Source organism: Leptopilina heterotoma, unplaced genomic scaffold, assembly GCF_015476425.1.
Source record: "Leptopilina heterotoma isolate Lh14 unplaced genomic scaffold, ASM1547642v1 Lhet_88, whole genome shotgun sequence".
NCBI lineage: Eukaryota > Metazoa > Arthropoda > Insecta > Hymenoptera > Figitidae > Leptopilina > Leptopilina heterotoma.
The window spans coordinates 2,819,737-2,838,093 of record NW_025111191.1 but is presented as its reverse complement, the minus strand read 5'-3'; the positions used below and the strand labels follow the sequence as shown (position 1 = coordinate 2,838,093).

General features: G+C 27.1%; 1 protein-coding gene across 4 annotated transcripts in view; it reads right to left on the bottom strand.

The window, feature by feature from the left end:
• Nucleotides 1-17,628, bottom strand: part of LOC122511627 (nephrin) — a 411,680-nt gene extending 394,052 nt beyond the window's left edge. For all 4 annotated transcript variants that reach the window (XM_043627001.1, XM_043626999.1, XM_043627000.1 and 1 more), the window contains exons 1-2: nt 17,234-17,628; nt 7,867-8,208 (exon numbers count right to left, since the gene is read on the bottom strand). In XM_043627001.1, coding sequence (XP_043482936.1) covers nt 7,867-7,924 — 58 coding nt within the window. In that variant the 5' untranslated portion in view covers nt 7,925-8,208; nt 17,234-17,628. The remainder of the gene's footprint in view (nt 1-7,866; nt 8,209-17,233) is intronic.
• Nucleotides 17,629-18,357: the final 729 nt, after the last annotated feature.

Below are 18,357 nucleotides of genomic sequence, written 5' to 3'. Positions count from 1 at the left end.
AGTTAACTGTGAAAATTTAGGTTTATCGTTGACCTAAATTTTCATAGTTAACTTTTTGTTTTCGTTGGGTACGAATATTATGAAATGTTGCGAATTGACTGTTAAAGGATAATAGAAAAAAGAAGTGAATGTGTCCATGTAAAATAGTTTTCAAAATAGAAAGTTATTTATAGACTAGAGCCGCAGTGTGTCTATATAAAAGGGTGAATGAACTTCAATATTAGCTTTAATTCAGCATTGAGTGATTACACACTCGTTTTAGTTTGTCTATCGTTTGCGTAGGTGAAAAGATTGCGTTGACCATGGCAAATCATTGGCACGCAGCTTATGGGGGTGGTCGGCAAATACATAACAACAAACGTAGAATTCGTCCATATACATGCATACATACACCAACACAATGTATATAAACTTGATTCAAAGCTCTACATATTACAATTTGCAGGCGTGTTCTCTATTATACATAGAGAATACTGTTACTTGTGAATATTCCCTCTATGTTCAGGAGAACATGTAAAGTTAAACACTGTTCATTGTGAGGTAACAATGTTTATTCTGTTAATACCCGTGATGCCGAACCCAACGAGAGTTAATTGATTGATCGCAATTATAATCAAATTCATATATTTACGATGACTATTGAGAGTGACAGGGGGTCAATCCTTTTTTTTTTTTTGTATAATTTGAAACGTCACTTGCAATTTAATATTCCAATTGTTTTAGTATTGTTTGTATATTTGTTATTTTAGTAATAGATATAGATTTTGATTGGTTGGGAATAAATGTGAATAATTAAGGTAGCTTTTACATATTCGAATAGTAAATATTACCATACGCATTGTAATATTTACCATCAGTAAATATTAGCCTATTTATTAATTAGCTATAAATGAAATATAGACTTTCTAGAAAATAATGTCCCAGGTGGAAAAGTTAACATTTTTTGATCACTAATATCAGATTATAACGTTAGTAGCATTAGCTAACGTTAGCTAACGTTAACTTTTCCACCTGGGGTAAAAAATACTGAATGTATTCGTGTAATTTTACCTACTATAAGTATTTCAATAAAATCAACTCGGACGTAAGTGTTTGTTTAATTTTTTTTGTATTGTTATAAAAATAAGACATTTTTTTTACAAAAAAAAAACATTACATTCTTGAAATTGAAAGACAATAGAATTCTAAAAATTATATTTAAATTCCATTGTAGAAACATTAATTCCATCATAATATGAAGGAATGTTATTGCAACTTGAGTTTACAAAAAAAAGCGCGAATTCCAGAAACTAGAGATGCGTACACGTTTTTCCTTTATGCTACAAAACTACATGTTAAACAAAGAGGGAAATTAATTACATTTATGTATAGAGAGAAAATAATTTAATACGTAATTCAACATGAAAAAAAAGTTAATAAATGAAGGTAAACGAAATGAACAATTAACTGTAATTAAACTGATGTAGTTGAACTTTCATAAATAAATTCTCTTTTTCTCTCTTTCACCGTGCGTCTAAAGCAACGTGAGCTTACACAAGTCAAAAAGTGAGAATAATATTCAATTTTAGGTCAATAAATAAACGTTTAGGTTATATTCTAATTTTAGGTCAAGAGACAAATATATTTTCGAATTTTAGACCAATATGCAAAACTACTCCTAAGTTTTAGGTCAAGATGCAAATATACTCTCAAATTTTAGGTCCGCAGACAAAAATACTTTTAAATTTTAGACCAACAGGTAAAAATACTCCTAAAATTTTTGGTCAATAGGCAATTAAAATCTCAAATTTTAGGTCAATAAACAAAAATACTTTCGAATTTTAGACCAACAGGCGAAAATACTCCTAAAATTTTTGGTCAATAGGCAAATAAACTCAAAAATTTTAGGTCAATAAACAAAAATACTTTCGAATTTTAGGTCAATGGGCAAATAAACTCTAAAATTTTAGGTCAATAAACAAAAATACTTTCGAATTTTAGACCAACAGGCGAAAATACTCCTAAAATTTTTGGTCAATAGGCAAATAAACTCTAAAATTTTAGGTCAATAAACAAAAATACTTTCGAATTTTAGGTCGGCAGACCAAAATACTTTGGAATTTTAGGTCAGCAGACAAAAATACTTTGAAAGTTTAGACCAAGAGTCAAAAATACTCCTAAAATTTTTGGTCAATAGACAAAAATACTTTCGAATTTTTTTAGATCAATAGGGAAATATTCCTTCAATTTTAGACCAACAGACAAAAATACTTCTAAATTTTCTGTCAATAAAAATTAAAAAATTAAAATTTAGTCAAAAATTCTAGAGTAAAAAATATATTAATTAATAATGTTCAAGAAAAATTGCGTTAAATATTCGGTAACGAAAGCAATTTTCGAATTTCAATCTCTTTTAAAATATATATTGAGTATATACACAAACTGGAGTCATAAATATGCATGTATATTTATATATTCTGCGCGACATTAAAATCCGGAAATTGAAATTATCGACCAGAAAGTTTTGGGAAACAATAAAAAGATTTAATGGGAACAGCTGCTTTAAAACAAATTTCAACCCCCGAAAATTCACATTTTACAATTATATACTGTAAAAACATTTAAGTAGTATAAGGGGCGTTGAGATACTGAATTAATTTAAGGAAATTTTGTCGAAAATATATTTATAATTAACATAAAAGAGACAAAAATTTACGATATAATTCGGAGCTGTATAGATTTATTTTTTATTACTATTAATATTTTTATATAGTTCAAATTTTTATTTGTTCTGACTTTTGACCTGAATTACCCATTTTTCATTTTTCATTAGATTTCTAGTCTTAACAATTAGGAATAGAATTTTTATATCGAAACTTTTTTATTTTTTTCATTATTTGGACCTTACTTACTATTGACCTAAATTGTAGCAACTGTTGTAACTTTTGACCTAAATTATTCAGATTTCTATTTTTATTAATTAAATATTTTTAATTCTATTATTTAGGAATATTTTTTTTTATATTTAATTACTTTATATATTTTTTAAAATATTTTTTACATATTATGATTTTTGACTTAAATTATATTTACAATTATGATTTTTGACCTAAATTATAGTTTATGGTTATGTGTTGACCTAAATTAGTCAAATTTGTAATTTTACCTAGTGAAAAAAATTAGTTGTTACGGAAATATAAAAAAGTAATGAATTATTTAGTGTATAAGTGTAATTATTTTTTTTTTGGTCGAATATATATGAAGAGTCGTATCGAAATGAATGGATCTCGAATTAATTGAGAAGTAAAAAAAGGGAGAATAGGGGAGGGGGGAATTTTTTTTTTTGGTAGTTATTCAAATTCAATTAGGACGTGAAATATTTTAAGTGTGCGAGAAAGACGAGAAGCAGGAGGCAGGTCCTGTGATACGCAACAATGAACAGACACGCGCCCCTCTTGTAACAACCTGTGGGTTACGAACTTGAAAGGCAACGATCCGAGATCTTGGGGTGCTCATGTAACCAACCGTGCCGATCAGAACGTAACATTAGACCCCAACGCCACCGTAATTCGACAGCCACGCCTCTTGTAATCGTGCGACACGCACGCGTATGGACCTCAGCGCCATCACGCGAATAATACAACAATATACACTCACACATGTACTTTTTGACACATATACACATTTTTGTACACATGTGCACATGTACAAATGCACATATACGCTTATAGACGTATACAAATGCACATGTGCACATATATAAAGGTACAAATGCACATATACGCTTATAGACATATACAATTGCACATGTGCACATATAGACTTGTACAAATGCAAATATACACTTTTAGACATGTACAATTACACATATGCACATATAGACATATACAATTACACATATGCACATATAAACATATTAAATGCACATATACGCTTATAGACATATACAAATGTACATGTGCACATGCAGACTTGTACAAATGCACATATACACTTATAGACATATACAATTACACGTATGCACATGTGGACATGTACAAATGCACATATACATTTTCAGACATATAAAATTACACATATACACATTTAGCCAACTACTAATGCACATATACACTTATAAACATATACAAATTCACATGTACACATATTCACATATAATGCACATATACACTTATAAACTTTAAATATATAGTTTCACACGTGCAACCATTAAATCCTGTCCAATTATAATTACACAATGACCCCTTTTTCTTAAAAGGGCAAAAAAAAAAACATAATAATAAACCGTTCAACACTCTTACAACAAAAGCTTACAATTTGAGGTGTACCGAAAAAAAAGAAATTTTCTTCCAGGTAGCAAAAATGTCATTACTAATATATGTTGAACGTTGAGTTGAATAAAAGCAAAAAAAAATAAAAATAATCTACTGTGCATATATATTTTTATTCCGTTTCTCTGCTTGAAAAGAAAAATTGCAATTCGCAACTTGCCCCGAGCGACAATTTTGATTTTTTATTTCTTATTCTTTCTCTTCTTTCGGCTAAAACGAAATTTCAGGAGTTGATGTGTATGTGTGTGTGTGTGTGTAAAACACTTTATTCGATAGAAGTGCGAAGGGAATAAATATTAAACGACGGGAATTTATTTCTTTGCAAATGAAAAGAAGAGAATGGAAATTTAATTTATTTGGAATTTATTCAAATTGAAATTGAATTCAATGGAACAATGATTTTTCTAAAAAAAAACAGACGGAATTGAAATTGAAATTAAATTTCAATTATTTTTAGGTCTAAATTTGAAATTAAATTTAATAAAAATTCAAGAGAAATTCACTTGGTTTGTAAATAAAATTCAAATTTGAATCCTGTCATAAAGAAATAAACACAAAAAGAAAAATTATTTACCATAAAAAAACAATTGAAATGGAAATTGATTTCAATAGGTTTTAGGTCAAAATTCAGAATTGAATTTCATAAGAAAAATAATTCAAGAGAATAGAAATTTAATTTAGTCGGAATTTTTATTCAAAATGAAATTAAAACAAATGGAAAAATTATTCTCCTGAACAGACGGAATTGAAATTAAATTCAATTATTTTTAGGTAAAAATTCGTAATTAAATTTCATAAGAAAAAATTCAAGAGAATAGAAATTTAATTATTTGTAAGTCATTCAAATAGAAATTGAAATCAATGGAAAAATTATTTTAAAAAAACAGACGGAATTGAAATTGAAATTAAATTTCAATTATTTTTAGGTCTAAATTTGAAATTCAATTTCATAAGAAAAAAAATTCAAGAGAATAAAAATTTAATTCAGTTGAAATTTTTATTCGAATTAAAATTAAAACAAATAGAAAAATTATTTTTCTAAACAGACGGAATTGAAATAAAATTCAATTATTTTTAGGTCAAAATTTGAAATTCCATAAAAACTTCAGAGATTTGCAATTTAATTCAATTGTCGAAGAAATCAAAATAATTAGAAAAATTATTATTCCAAACAAAATTTTCGGAATTGAAATCAAATTCAATTATTTTTAGGTCAAAATTCGTAAATAAATTTCATAAGAAAAAATTTAAGAGAATGGAAATTAAATTATTTGAAAGTTATTGAAATAGAAATCAATGCAAACAGAGAATATATTAACCTAAGAAAAACATTCAGAATTGAAATTAAATTCAATTATTATTAGGTCAAAATTTGAAATTCCCTAAAAACAAGAGATTTGCAATTCAATTCTTAAAGAAATAAAAATAATTAGAAAAAATATTATTCCAAACAAAATTTTCGGAATTGAAATTAAATTAAATTATTATTAGGTCAATATTTCAAATTCAATTCACTAAAAATTCAAGAGACGAGAAATTCAACTATATCTTAGTGTTCAGTTAAAAAATCAACGCAACTGGAAAAATTATTTTCCTGAAAAAACTGCCAGAACGAAAGATAAATTTAATTATTTTTAGGTCGAAATTCGAAATTCAATTCAAAGTTTTTTGATTCAGTTCATTTGGAATATATTCAAATGGAGAAATGTTTTTCTAGAAAAAATGTCGGAATTGAAATTAAATTAAATTATTTTCAGGTAAAAATTCTAAATTCAATTCAATAAAAATTCAAGAAAAGAGTAACTCAAAACTTAAAATTCAATCAAAACAAAATCAACGCAAACAAAATTTTTTTTTCCTAAAAGAAATAGTCAGAATCCGGTTGGAATGCGATCAAATAGAAAATTTAGTTGACCTAAAAATTCACACACTAAAATTTGTATAAAACTGTAATATTAAAGTCAAACATTATTAGCTCAAAGAAAACAAAAAATAAAAATTCCATCATTAATATAAAATTTCACTCAAATGAAAATTCGTAAAAATAAAAATCCAGGGTAAAAATGTAACTAAAATAGAAATTCGGTCAAAGAGCATTTTTACAAACAAAAATCAATAAATTTTTTTAATTAATTCAACCAAATAAAAATCGAAAATCCCCCGCACACAAAAATACAATTAGAATTTAATTTCTACATGGTTTGCAAATTATCTCGTATAATTGTATTTATCGATATAACACGCTTCAGGTCAAATATATACATATATATGATTAACCCTTTAATTAGTGACAATCTGCATATATATCCAAAATGCCAATTAAAAATAATATAATTAACATTTATCAATATTATGTATAGGCAAAATTATTAACATTTATATACAAATAAATATTTCCTTTGATGTAGTGCAAATAACAGTTTATAAAAAAAATATTAAAAAAAAGTAAATAGCAATATAAATATTTTTCATTTACTTTAAAGTTTAGTTCAAAAGCTTTTAAATATTGTAATCTTTTTTATCCAATCAATTAAAAATTATCAATATTAAAAACTCATTCAATTATAAAAATGATGTGTAAAATTAAAAAAAAAAGGAAGAAATTTCTCGACAATAATTTACACAAATATAATCCGATTAAAATATGAAATATCTTTGGTGGAATAAAAATAATAATTATGGTATTTAATTTATTAAATGCAAATTAAATGCATTTTTATTTAATGAAACAATTAATTAAAATTTGCGCAATATATAATTTGCGAAAAAAGAAAATTACAACCGATTGAAATTGAAAATGATAAATAATTAAAATATGTACAATAATAATTATTAATAATAACAATGAAAAATAAGAATAATAAAAAAAAATTATTAGTTTTATTATTAAATTAAATTAAATTAATTAAAAAAATTAATTTAAATTAATTTTAATTAAATTTAAATATATAGGTAAATTATTTAAAATAAAATGATAAAGAAAAGAAATTAAAAAATAAAAATTAAAGTAAAATAATAAAATAAAATAAACAAAAAATTAAATTAAAATTTGTTATTTTATTATTAATTTTATGTTTTATTTATAGTTCTTTTATTTTATTTATTATTATTTTTTATTTAACTTTTTAAATTTTTTTAACTTTTTTTTTATTTAAAAATTTTAATCTTATTTTTTTATTCCTCGAAAAAAACTAAAAGATTTCCAAGTTTAACCGCGAAATATAAATAGAGACATGATATATTCAAGATTCGATAAAACTCGAAAAGAGAAGGAAAAGAAATTTTCCGAATGACGAGGCAGGACATTTAAGGTGAAATACACGCAATTCAGTGATCAGCGTGTGAGGATTTAACAGCTAAGCGTTTTCATCGATAAAATCCGGGGAGAAAAAAAAGATACAAAAAGAAAAAAAAAGAAAAGAAAAGAAAAAGAGGCGAAAAATAAAAAAGAAAGTATAAAAGATAAAAATGTGTCTGTGTCAGTGTAAAATTGAACACAAAAAATTAGTCTATGTATATTATAATATTATATAAAAAATTGACGATGAAAACTGACCTTGTGTGCTGACGTTGGTGAGTAGGGCGATGAAGACAACGATCGGAAGACACCTCATCTTTTCACCTTGCCTAGATTAACTTTCTTTTTTCTTTTTTGAATTCTTCCTTCGGAGCTTCGACGCCAGCGCGTTAAGCACTTTGTCACTTTAATCTCGCCCTTTTTTTCTTCCTTGCACTTTTTTTTTAAGTCACTTTAATGCTTTATCCACGCGCCACTTTGATCTTTGTGGTACACGCTGATCACCCATCACTCGATTCACGAATACTTTTTTTTATATAGATGAGCTGAGTATTATGTTTAAATTTTTATTTAAAAAAATTAAACACACACGTTCTCAAACTGAAACACACAAAAAAATTCACTTAAATTAATTAACAATTCAAGCCACTGAATTTTTTATTTGTAAAAAAATTTTCTCTATTCTCTATAAATTTATTATCAACTTAATAATTAATATCAGAGTGAAATAAAGTTCAGAATCTAAGTTTCATTTTTAATTCAACGCTACTTGTTAATTAATTGCATTGTATGTCCTTAATTATTGTTTATTATTTATTATTCATTTATATATTTTTATATATTGTTATATATTTATTTGTTTATTTATTTGTTTATTTATTTTTTGTTTATTTGTTTATTCATTTGTTTATTTATATTAATTATTGTTGTATGGTATTATTCTTTTAATTATTTGCTAATTCCAATTTATTTCCAATTTATTATTTATCCTTTTTTTCCTAATTTATAATAATTATTTATCTTTTGTTATTATTTATTTATTCTTTTTATTTTAAACAATATTTTTTTAAACATATAATTTATTTTTAAAGAATAAGTAAACTATTTCCCGTTTTATTGTAATTTATTAGTTATTGAATATTTTCCTTGTTACTATTTGTTTAAATTATTTGCTATAACTACAATTATTTATCAGGTATTTTGTTGTTAAATTATTTATTATTTTCTTTTAATTTAATAATTATATTCCTTCTAATTAATTAACTAGAAATTAATTCAATTTATTTTAATTACTTATTGGATGAAATTTTAAATTATTTATTAATTGCAATTATTTATTAGTTATTTTGTTGTTAAATTATTTATCACTTTATCATAATTTAAAGCTATGTTGATGTTGTTCTAATTGTTTATTAAATGTAATTTTTTTGAGCTATTTTGTCGTTAAAGTATTTAATTATTTCGTTATTACAAATTATATAATAATTTATTAGGTTTATTATAATTATATATTATACTTATTTATTCATTTATTACAATTTATAAGTTAATTTTTTTTGTTTAGTAATTTTTTCATTTCTTTATTTATTGTAAACTATATTATAATTTCTTAGTCAAATTGTTGTTAATTATTATAATTTTTTTTGTATATTATTATTATTATTATTATTATTATTATTATTATTTTTGAATTAACTATTTGTCATAGTGTTAATTCTTCCATTATTAGTTCTTTTCTTTCGTTTTTTCTTATTTTGCAATAATTGCAAATTATTTATTTATTTACACTTTATTTCACTTCTTATTTGTTTATCATTGAAATTAACTCAATTAAATCTAGAATAAAAAAAAAATTTTTTTTTTCTTTTTCTTCTATTTTTCGAATAAAGAGACATGATCGTTTGGGAAATTCGATAGAATCGAAAATGTTAAGGAGTGAATGGAAGTTGAATTCTTTTGACTTTGCAGAGGATGTTGCTGCTTTGAATTTGCCAGCAGGTCGAAATCGCTTTTAACCCTCCTCCCACCAAACAGTTGAGTTGCCTAACTGTTAGGAGCATGGCTTGTGTTCAACAGAACGAAACGAGGGCAGCAATGCCTTTCAGTAACTAACAGAAAGGGACTCCTTGATTGGCTCTCATGCACTCGCATCGCAAATCGATCAGTGCGAGAAAAAGAAAAACATATACACTCACATACACTTTAACAATAACAAAAAAAAGAAAAAACGGCCCTATTTTTTTCAAAAAGATTCTATTTTATTGATATACAATAAGAAAAAATTTTTTTTCTTTTGGTTTTCATTTAATCGAACTGTTTTTTGGAGGGGATTTCCCTTTTTGCTTCTTTCAGTATTTTGTGTAATTTTTTCAGTTCTTTAATTCTTCTTTTCCTTCAATTTTTTTTTCATTTTTGTTGCAACTTTTGATTTTAATTAAATCAGAATTAAATTAATTTCATTCATTAATTAAAGATAATTAATAAATTAATTATTAATTAACTATAAAATGTATAAATTCTCATTTTCGCTGAGAATTAGAAAAATAAATGTGAAACTGTAATTTGGAAAAAAATTCCAAAAAGGTAAAAAAAAATCATCCCCCATATAACAAATCATCTTTCCCGCACATAATACACAAAAAAATGTCAAGTTTCACCACGCCTTAAATTTACGAAACGATTTCATCAGGAACTATACATTTATATATATATATATATATATATATATATATATATATATATATATATATATATATATATATATATATATATTTTCAGCTGATCCTCAGGTTGGCTTTTCGAAGTCAAGTTTCGGGAAGGAATTAAGTTAGAAGAAGTATCCTGGTAAGCAAACTCAATGAGGCAGAAATGCGGATGAAAAGTTCAACGTTGACCTTTATCCCTCTTGCTGGCAAAGTATATAGAAAAGTCAACCCCTGACTATCTCTCTCTTGCTCCCCTTCCTCTCCCCCTAAAAAAGAAGATAGTTGTCGGTGTAGAGAAGAGGACTTTTATTTCCAAGAGGGGGAGAAAAGTTTGTTCCGTGACGAAAGCTGCTCGTTGGCGGCCGTTGAGAGTGGGCTCTTGACGCGAATCTTGAATACGATCCTAATGATCTCTCTACCGCGAATGACCAGCGGGGATTTTCGATAGATTCAACTTCACACACTATTTCTCTCCCTCTCTCTCTCTCTATATGACTCCTTTTTTCCTTTCTCTCTTTTTTATTTCTCTCTCTCTTTTTTTTTACTTTCTTTCTGTTTTCCTCTTGCTCTCTACTTTCTTCAATCTTCTTTTTTTCTCTCTTTCTTCACTCTTCTATTTTTCTCTCTTTATTCACTCTTCTTTTTTTCTCTCTTTCTTCAATCTTCTATTTTTCTCTCTTTCTTCACTCTTCTTTTTTCTCTCTTTCTTCACTCTTCTATTTTTCTCTCTTTCTGCACTCTTCTTTATTTCCCTCTTTCTTCACTCTTCTTTCTTTCTATCTCTCTCTTTTTTGTTCTTTCTCTCTCGCTCTCTACTTTCTTCACTAGAAAAAAAAGAGTTTTTCTTTCTTCACTCTTCTCTTTTTCTTTCTTCTTTTAGAAGAGAGTGAACAGTGAAGAAAGAAGAGAGAAAAACTCTCTTTCTTTCTCCATCTCCCTCTCTTCTGAAATAAGATAGAGAGAGAAGAGTTAAGAGAGAAAGAAACAAGTGGAGAGAGTGAAGAAAGAAGAGAGTAAAAGAAGAAAGTGGAAACAGTGAAGAAAGAAGAGAGAAAAAAGAAAGAAAAATGTAAAGAAAGAAGAGAGAAAGAAGAAAGTCCAGATGGTGAAGAAAGAAGAGGGTGAGAAGAGTAGAGACAGAAAGAAGAAAGAAAAGAGTGAAGAAAGAAAGAAAAACGTGGAGAGAGTGAAGAAAGAAGAGAGAAAGAAAAACGTGGAGAGAGTGAAGAAAGAAGAGAGAAAGAAAAAAGTGGAAACAGTGAAGAAAGAAGAGATAAAAAAAGAAAGTGAAAAGAAAAAGAAAAATGTGAAGAAAGAAGAGAGTGGGAAGAGTAGAGACAGAGAAAAGAAAAGAGAGAAGAGAGTAAAGAGAGAGGGAACGAGTGCCCTTTACAAGTTTTAGTCTCCATTCTCGAGTAAAAGTCACTCACATATTTTTTATTCAAGGAAAAAGGAGGAGTGAAAAAAAAATGGTGAATAGGTTCGTTTTTTTTTTTTGACGGAATTTATCGTCGATGATTGATGAACTCCTGAACAACTACTCACCCCCTCCCCTCCCATCTCTCTCTTGCACATCAGCGGACGTCTACTAAAGCTATATGAACTCGATTTATACTCCCGACCTGGGGGTTAATATCATGCACTCTGTTTCCCAGTTGCTGCCCTTTTGCCAACCCCCTTGTCTTCGAGACGTAATTAAATAAAACCACTAAGTGATTAATTGCAACAACGCTGTTCTAAACCCCCGTTCATTCTTATCACAGCGTTTCATCTTTCCTACAAAATTTATCCAATCGTTCTCTATGTAAATTATTTTCAAATTAACTATAATAAACAATTTTTATTAAAAAAATTTTTTTTATTCAATACATTATTATTATTATTATTATTATTATTATTATTATTATTATTATTATTATTATTATTATTATTATTATTTATATTGGTTGTCGAACTATTTTTATCATTCGCCTTCAAACTACTTTTTATTATTAGCTGTTGAACCATTTTTTATATAAACTGATTTTTATTATTAACTATTAAATAATTTTCATTATTAAGTATTAAAAAATTATTATTTCCCTCATGTAGAAAAATATGCAAAACTGAAGCCAATTCGGAAACCTATTAAACTATTTGTATTATTAACTATTAAATTATTTTTTATTACCCCCATTAAAGAAAAATTTGTTTGATTAAAATAAACGATTATGATTGTCTATTATCAAATAAGCATTTATTTTTATCATGTAATTTTTATTTAAGTCAATTAAATAATATTTGCTTCAAATACAGAAATTATTGATTTAAATACAATTTATTTGCTTTCAATAAAAATTATTTGATTCAAATATAAATTAATTGATTTCAATAAAAATTACTCGATTCATATAAAAATTATTTGATTTAAATAAAAATTACTTGATTATATTAAAAATTACTTGATTTAATTAAAAATTACTTGATTCAAATAAAAATTATTTGATTCTGAAAAATATTTATTTGATAATAGAAAAGTAATCGGTTATTTCATCCAACTAAATTTTTTTTCAGTGAATAAACTACTCGGAAATCATTCTCCTTGTGCAGAAAAAATATGCGAAACTATAAAACCAATTCGGAACAAAAATTGTCAAAGTGAATCTGTCATAGGATCCCGAACTGGGCGCGGTCAAAACGAAATGACGATTTAACACCAAAAATCGGTTTTACACACTTATCTTTATACAGAATTTTTATTATTGTAAATATAAATAATGTATTTTATAATTTTATTAAATAAATACTAATATTTAGTTTATTAAATAAACATTAATATTCAATTTAGTAATTAAATATTAATATTTAGTTTAGTAAATAAATATTAATATTCAATATTAAAATTTTCATATTTAAATATTTTTATTTCGTTTCATTAAAAAGGGAAAGAAGGGAAGAAGAAACATTTTTTTGATAAAAGAGTTAGATGGGCCTTTAAGGAAAAATTACAGGCTTAGAAGAAGTAAACTTCCAATATCTACATCGCGGCAAAAAGGGAGATAATACTTTGATGCACAATAATCTGTTTACTCAGTAAACTGAGGGTCGAATTAAAAGATTGGTTGTTGGAAAATATTTACATTAGCTTTCATTTTTTTTCCTTTTTTTATTTCCACTCTATGCACACTTTGTTTTATATTTACTTTCTATGACTTGAAACATTTCGCACTTCATTAAAATACACAGGATGAATGAATACCATTCAAAATCAATGCTTCCGTGTATAATTATTCGTCGAAAACAAAAAAATTGGGTTAAAAAGAGATTTTATTACTCGCGAGGAATAAAACAAAAATTTTTTATAAATTAAAAAAATTTATCTAAATGACGTTTTCTCGATCGAGATTTCCTCGATTGAATTTTTGTAGATTGAGATTTTCTCAAGGAAATTCCCACCGATCGAGATTTTCTCGAAGAAATTTCCAAGGATCGAGATTTCTCGAGAACGTTCCCATTGATCGAGATTTTTTCGAGGAAATTTCCAAGGATCGAGATTTTTTAGATCAAATTTCGATGGATCGAGATTTCCTCGAAAAAATTTCAGTAAATCAAGATTTTCTTGAGGAATTTCTCACTGAAGGAACGATTTTCAGTAAAATTTCCATAGATCGAGATTTCCTCGATGAAATTTTCAAGGATTGAGATTTCTTCTTTCAAATTTCCATAGATCGAGATTTCTCAAGAAAATTCCCACTGATCGAGATTTCCCCGAGGAAATTTCCATAGATCGAGATTTCTCGAGGAAATTCCCACCGATCGAGATTTTCCCGAGGAAATTTCCATAGATCGAGATTTCTCGAGGAAATTCCCACCGATCGAGATTTTCCCGAGGAAATTTATATAGATCGAGATTTCTTGAGGAAATTCCCACCGATCGAGATTTTCCCGAGGAAATTTCCATCGAGACTCGATATTCCATGAGAGTGAAAAAAAAATACCACGAAAAAATAAATTTCATAAAGATTGGAAAGCCAATGATGAAATAGAACGTCAGGAAGATTTGTCCGAGGTGTAAACTTGTCCTGGCGACTGTCAGTTTAGATTAACTTGGAGCGTAAACGAGGCAGTTTAATGTCCTATAGATTTTCACTGACTGACTGTTCGATCAAACTGTTTCAAATGTTTGGTAAAAGTGTGGTTTCGGCGCTTGGTTTATTTGCCAAAGTTTCACTTCCTCCCACACCCTCCTCCTTCTTTCCCCTATAAACGAATAGTTTTCACAGTTAGAAACAGTCTCTGAATGAAAAGCAGTATTTTTTCCCTCAAACTGGATCACAGAGAGTTCTGAATCGAGAAAGAAAGAGAGAGAGAGAGAGAGTAGGGTAGCTGTTTATTACTCCCTTTGACAGGGATGGATCATTCGTCACGGATGTTATATGCCTCGTTTACTCAACGAAGCACAGTTACGTGATCTGAGTCTAATAAGATTTCACTGACAACTTTTGATATTCCAAATTTTCACCGGAGCTTCAAAAAAAAAAATACACAGTCCACTTTTTTTCCTCACCATAATCACTGAATTAAAAAAATTTCACCTTCCTAATGAAGAAATATTTTTTTAAAATGTTTTTCAGATGGGGAAATTTTTTCGCGTATAAATACTAATTTTAAAATACTTTTCCGATACTTTTCACGAAGAAATACTATTTTTAAAAAAATATTTTTCAAGAGAAAAAAATACTCTAAGAAATATTTGTTGGAGGAAAAAAACTCTTTCAAAAATACTTTTCCAAAAAAAGTACTTCTTTGAGAATATTTAATCTAGAAAAAAATACCCTTTAGAAAATATTTTTCGAGAAAAAAAATACTTTTCTGAAAATACTTGATAGAAAAAAATACTATTTACAATCGTCCCAAAAAAATACACTTTTAAAAATATTTGTCCGAAAAAATACCTTTTTAGAATTTTTTTTTCCCGAGAAGCAATATTTTTTCCAAAATATCAGTCTGGGAAAAAATACTCCTTAGAAGAATTTTCCCGATAAAATACTAGAGATATTTCTCTGAAAAAAATATTCGTTCGGAAGGAAATACTCTTCAGAAATATTTGTCCGTAAAAAATACTTTTTATTAGAAATATTTGTCACGAGAAACAAAATATTTTTCGAAAAATATTCCTCCGGAAAAAATACTCTTGAGAAATATTTGTCCTAAAAAAATACCTTTTTCAAAAAATATTTGTCCGAAAAAATACCTTTTTAGAAATATTTATCTCGAGGAAGAATATTCTATTACAAAAATATTCGTCCGGGAAGAAATACTCTTGAGGAATATTTTTCCGAAAAAAATATCTTTTTAAAAATATTTGTCCGAAAAAATACCTTTTGAAAAGTAAGAAAAACCCTTAAAAATATTCATCCGAAAAAAATACTCTTACAAAAATATCCTTCCCCCGAAAAAATAATTTTTTAAATAAATATTTCCCCGAAAAAACAAAATAAAAACGATTTTAATTGAATAGAAAAAAAAATATTTGATAGTACTAGAATTAAAAAAATTCCACTAATTAAAATCAATAAACAGAATCCTTCCTCTAAAAACGAGAAACGACTTTATGATAAACCCCTAAAAAAATCATTTTTACAATCAGTTAAAAAAATTGTTGTAACAGACATTAATTGTCATACGGATAAAATAAATATCAACTCGTTTTTTGTTAGTAAAATTTTCATCATTTTTTAATTCCTTTTTTGCACGTTAATTAATATCCAGAGTTCTTCATGATGATGTATTCCGTTCGAAAAACAAATGTTTTCATGGCGAAAAAAAAATACACAACAATTTTATATCGAATCACATTCGAGAGAATAATTGACAGCCATTTGCAACTGATTTTCAGAAAAAAAAAGGAAAAAAAGTAAAATTAATAATTTTACTAAAGTTTGAAATTATACTTCAATCAAAAAATATTCTAATTACTATTAATAATTAGGGAGAAATAATTAAAAAATTGTATCATCATTACTGATTTCTACGATATAATAAAATTCTGATTTCTATGATATGATAAAATTCTTCAGTTAGTAAAAAATCTGATTTTGAATAAAAAACGCATTCAATGTCAATTTTAAAAGCAAAAAAAAAAAAAAACTTTTGGAAACCTCATTAAATTCTCGGTGTACGCTTCATTTACTCGCGAAACTATTATTCCCTGCTTGAAGTTTCGGGTTAAAATTGTTATACACCGAAAGGGGATGAAAGGTGAAAAATGGCCAAATTTTCACGCTTGAAAGAAATTTTCCTAAGGATAATTCAGTCGTTAACCCCTTTTTTTTACATTTCGAGGGAAAAAAAACAATTCCCACACAACTCCAAAAACTTTTCTTTTTTTCAAATTAAAATTTTACTTCAACATTTTTTTCCCCCTATTATTCACGATTTTTCTCCAAATGATAAAATCACTTTTCGCAAAATTTGAAATTAAAAATCTAATTTCTAAATCTAATTTTTGAAAAATTCAATTTTCAAAAGAAGGGATTTTTCTAACGGATTTAAAAATCAAAAGAGACAAAAATATTTTGAAATAATCAAAGAAATGGAAAGTAAATCGAAGAAAATTTTGGAAAACAGAAATTACAGAGAGAGAAAAAAAGGTTGAAATTAAAAATTTCTTTTTAAAGTCTTTTGAGAAAAAAAAATCGAAAATGAAAATTTGGGAAAATTCTCTTTAATCCATTGGGGATGGATGACACTTTTCTAAATTTTCTTCAGCAGTGATTAAAAAAAGAAAAACAATACCACGCCCTCTTGCATCAATCCCCGGGCATTTCGGCAAAAATTTGCAAAAACATCCCCTAAAAAAAGCTCAACTTCCCTTTTTTCGATCATATCACCTTATTCAAAACGAAAAATTATCTCCTATAGAAAAAATAAATTCTCACCCATTTTTCTAATATCCTTTTTCTCGATTAATAAAAATCAAGTATCAATAAATATTTTAATGTAAAAATAAAATAAAAAATTAATTTTTACAAAAAAAAATATTTCATTTGCCCGATTTTTTTTCGGGGGGGGGGGTGGAGGTTTAATATTGGGGGATGAAAAGGAAAAGTTGCCGAGACTAGAAAGACCGTACTTTCCAAATACGTAAATTGTATATATATATGTATATATCTATATATATAGTACCCGCACAGTGCGTTACGATTGCACGTGTACGTTCGCGTCGATCGCGGATTCAACACTGAAAGCATTTAAGCGCTCCGGAGTTTTAGTTCGAGGCGCTCCCGTGAAGCGTCGCGACGCCCGATTCCCTTAGTCCGCACGCTCGACCGTGACTCCCCGTCACCGATATCGTAAAATATATACGTATATATATATATATATAACAAGCACGCACGAAGAACCCTCCAATATATATGACAAACACACGGGTCAAAACCCGTCGTTGTCGTCGTCGTCGGTCCAGATCTAATGCCAAGGTAATATAATACTTTTAGAGGTGAAGCAAAAAAAAAGAGAGAGAGAGATATCGATCATCAATCACCATCAATGAAGCGAGTAAAAATTATAAAGTCACATTTTTATTCGCTTTCTTTTCTTTTGAAAATTGACCATTTTATAGCGGATTTTGCGCCGAGGATTAGAAATTAATTTTGATAAATATTTGTGTAGGGGAATGTAGTCAAGGTTGGCCTACTGTCTAGGTAGGCCACTCGCGTTTTTTTGTCAAGTTCACTAGCGCCACCTACGCGCATTTTTGTCGAAGCTTGTCTTAGTGAAACCTAACTTTTTGTTCAATTACATTTTCGGAAAATCGAAAATTGTGTTTTCTGTGACGTCGGTACAAAAAAAGCTCAAAAAAAGTTTTGTGCATAATGTGAAAAACCATTAATAAAAGATAAAAAACAAATTGAATCGTCAAGGCAAGTATGCAGAAAATTTGTGGGACTCATGGTTGAAAGGAAAACAAAGTAAAAAATCGAATCCCGAAACGTATTTCTTTATGGTTACAACAATTCGGTAATGTTACTTACTGTCAAGGTCGGCCACTATGTGTTTAAAA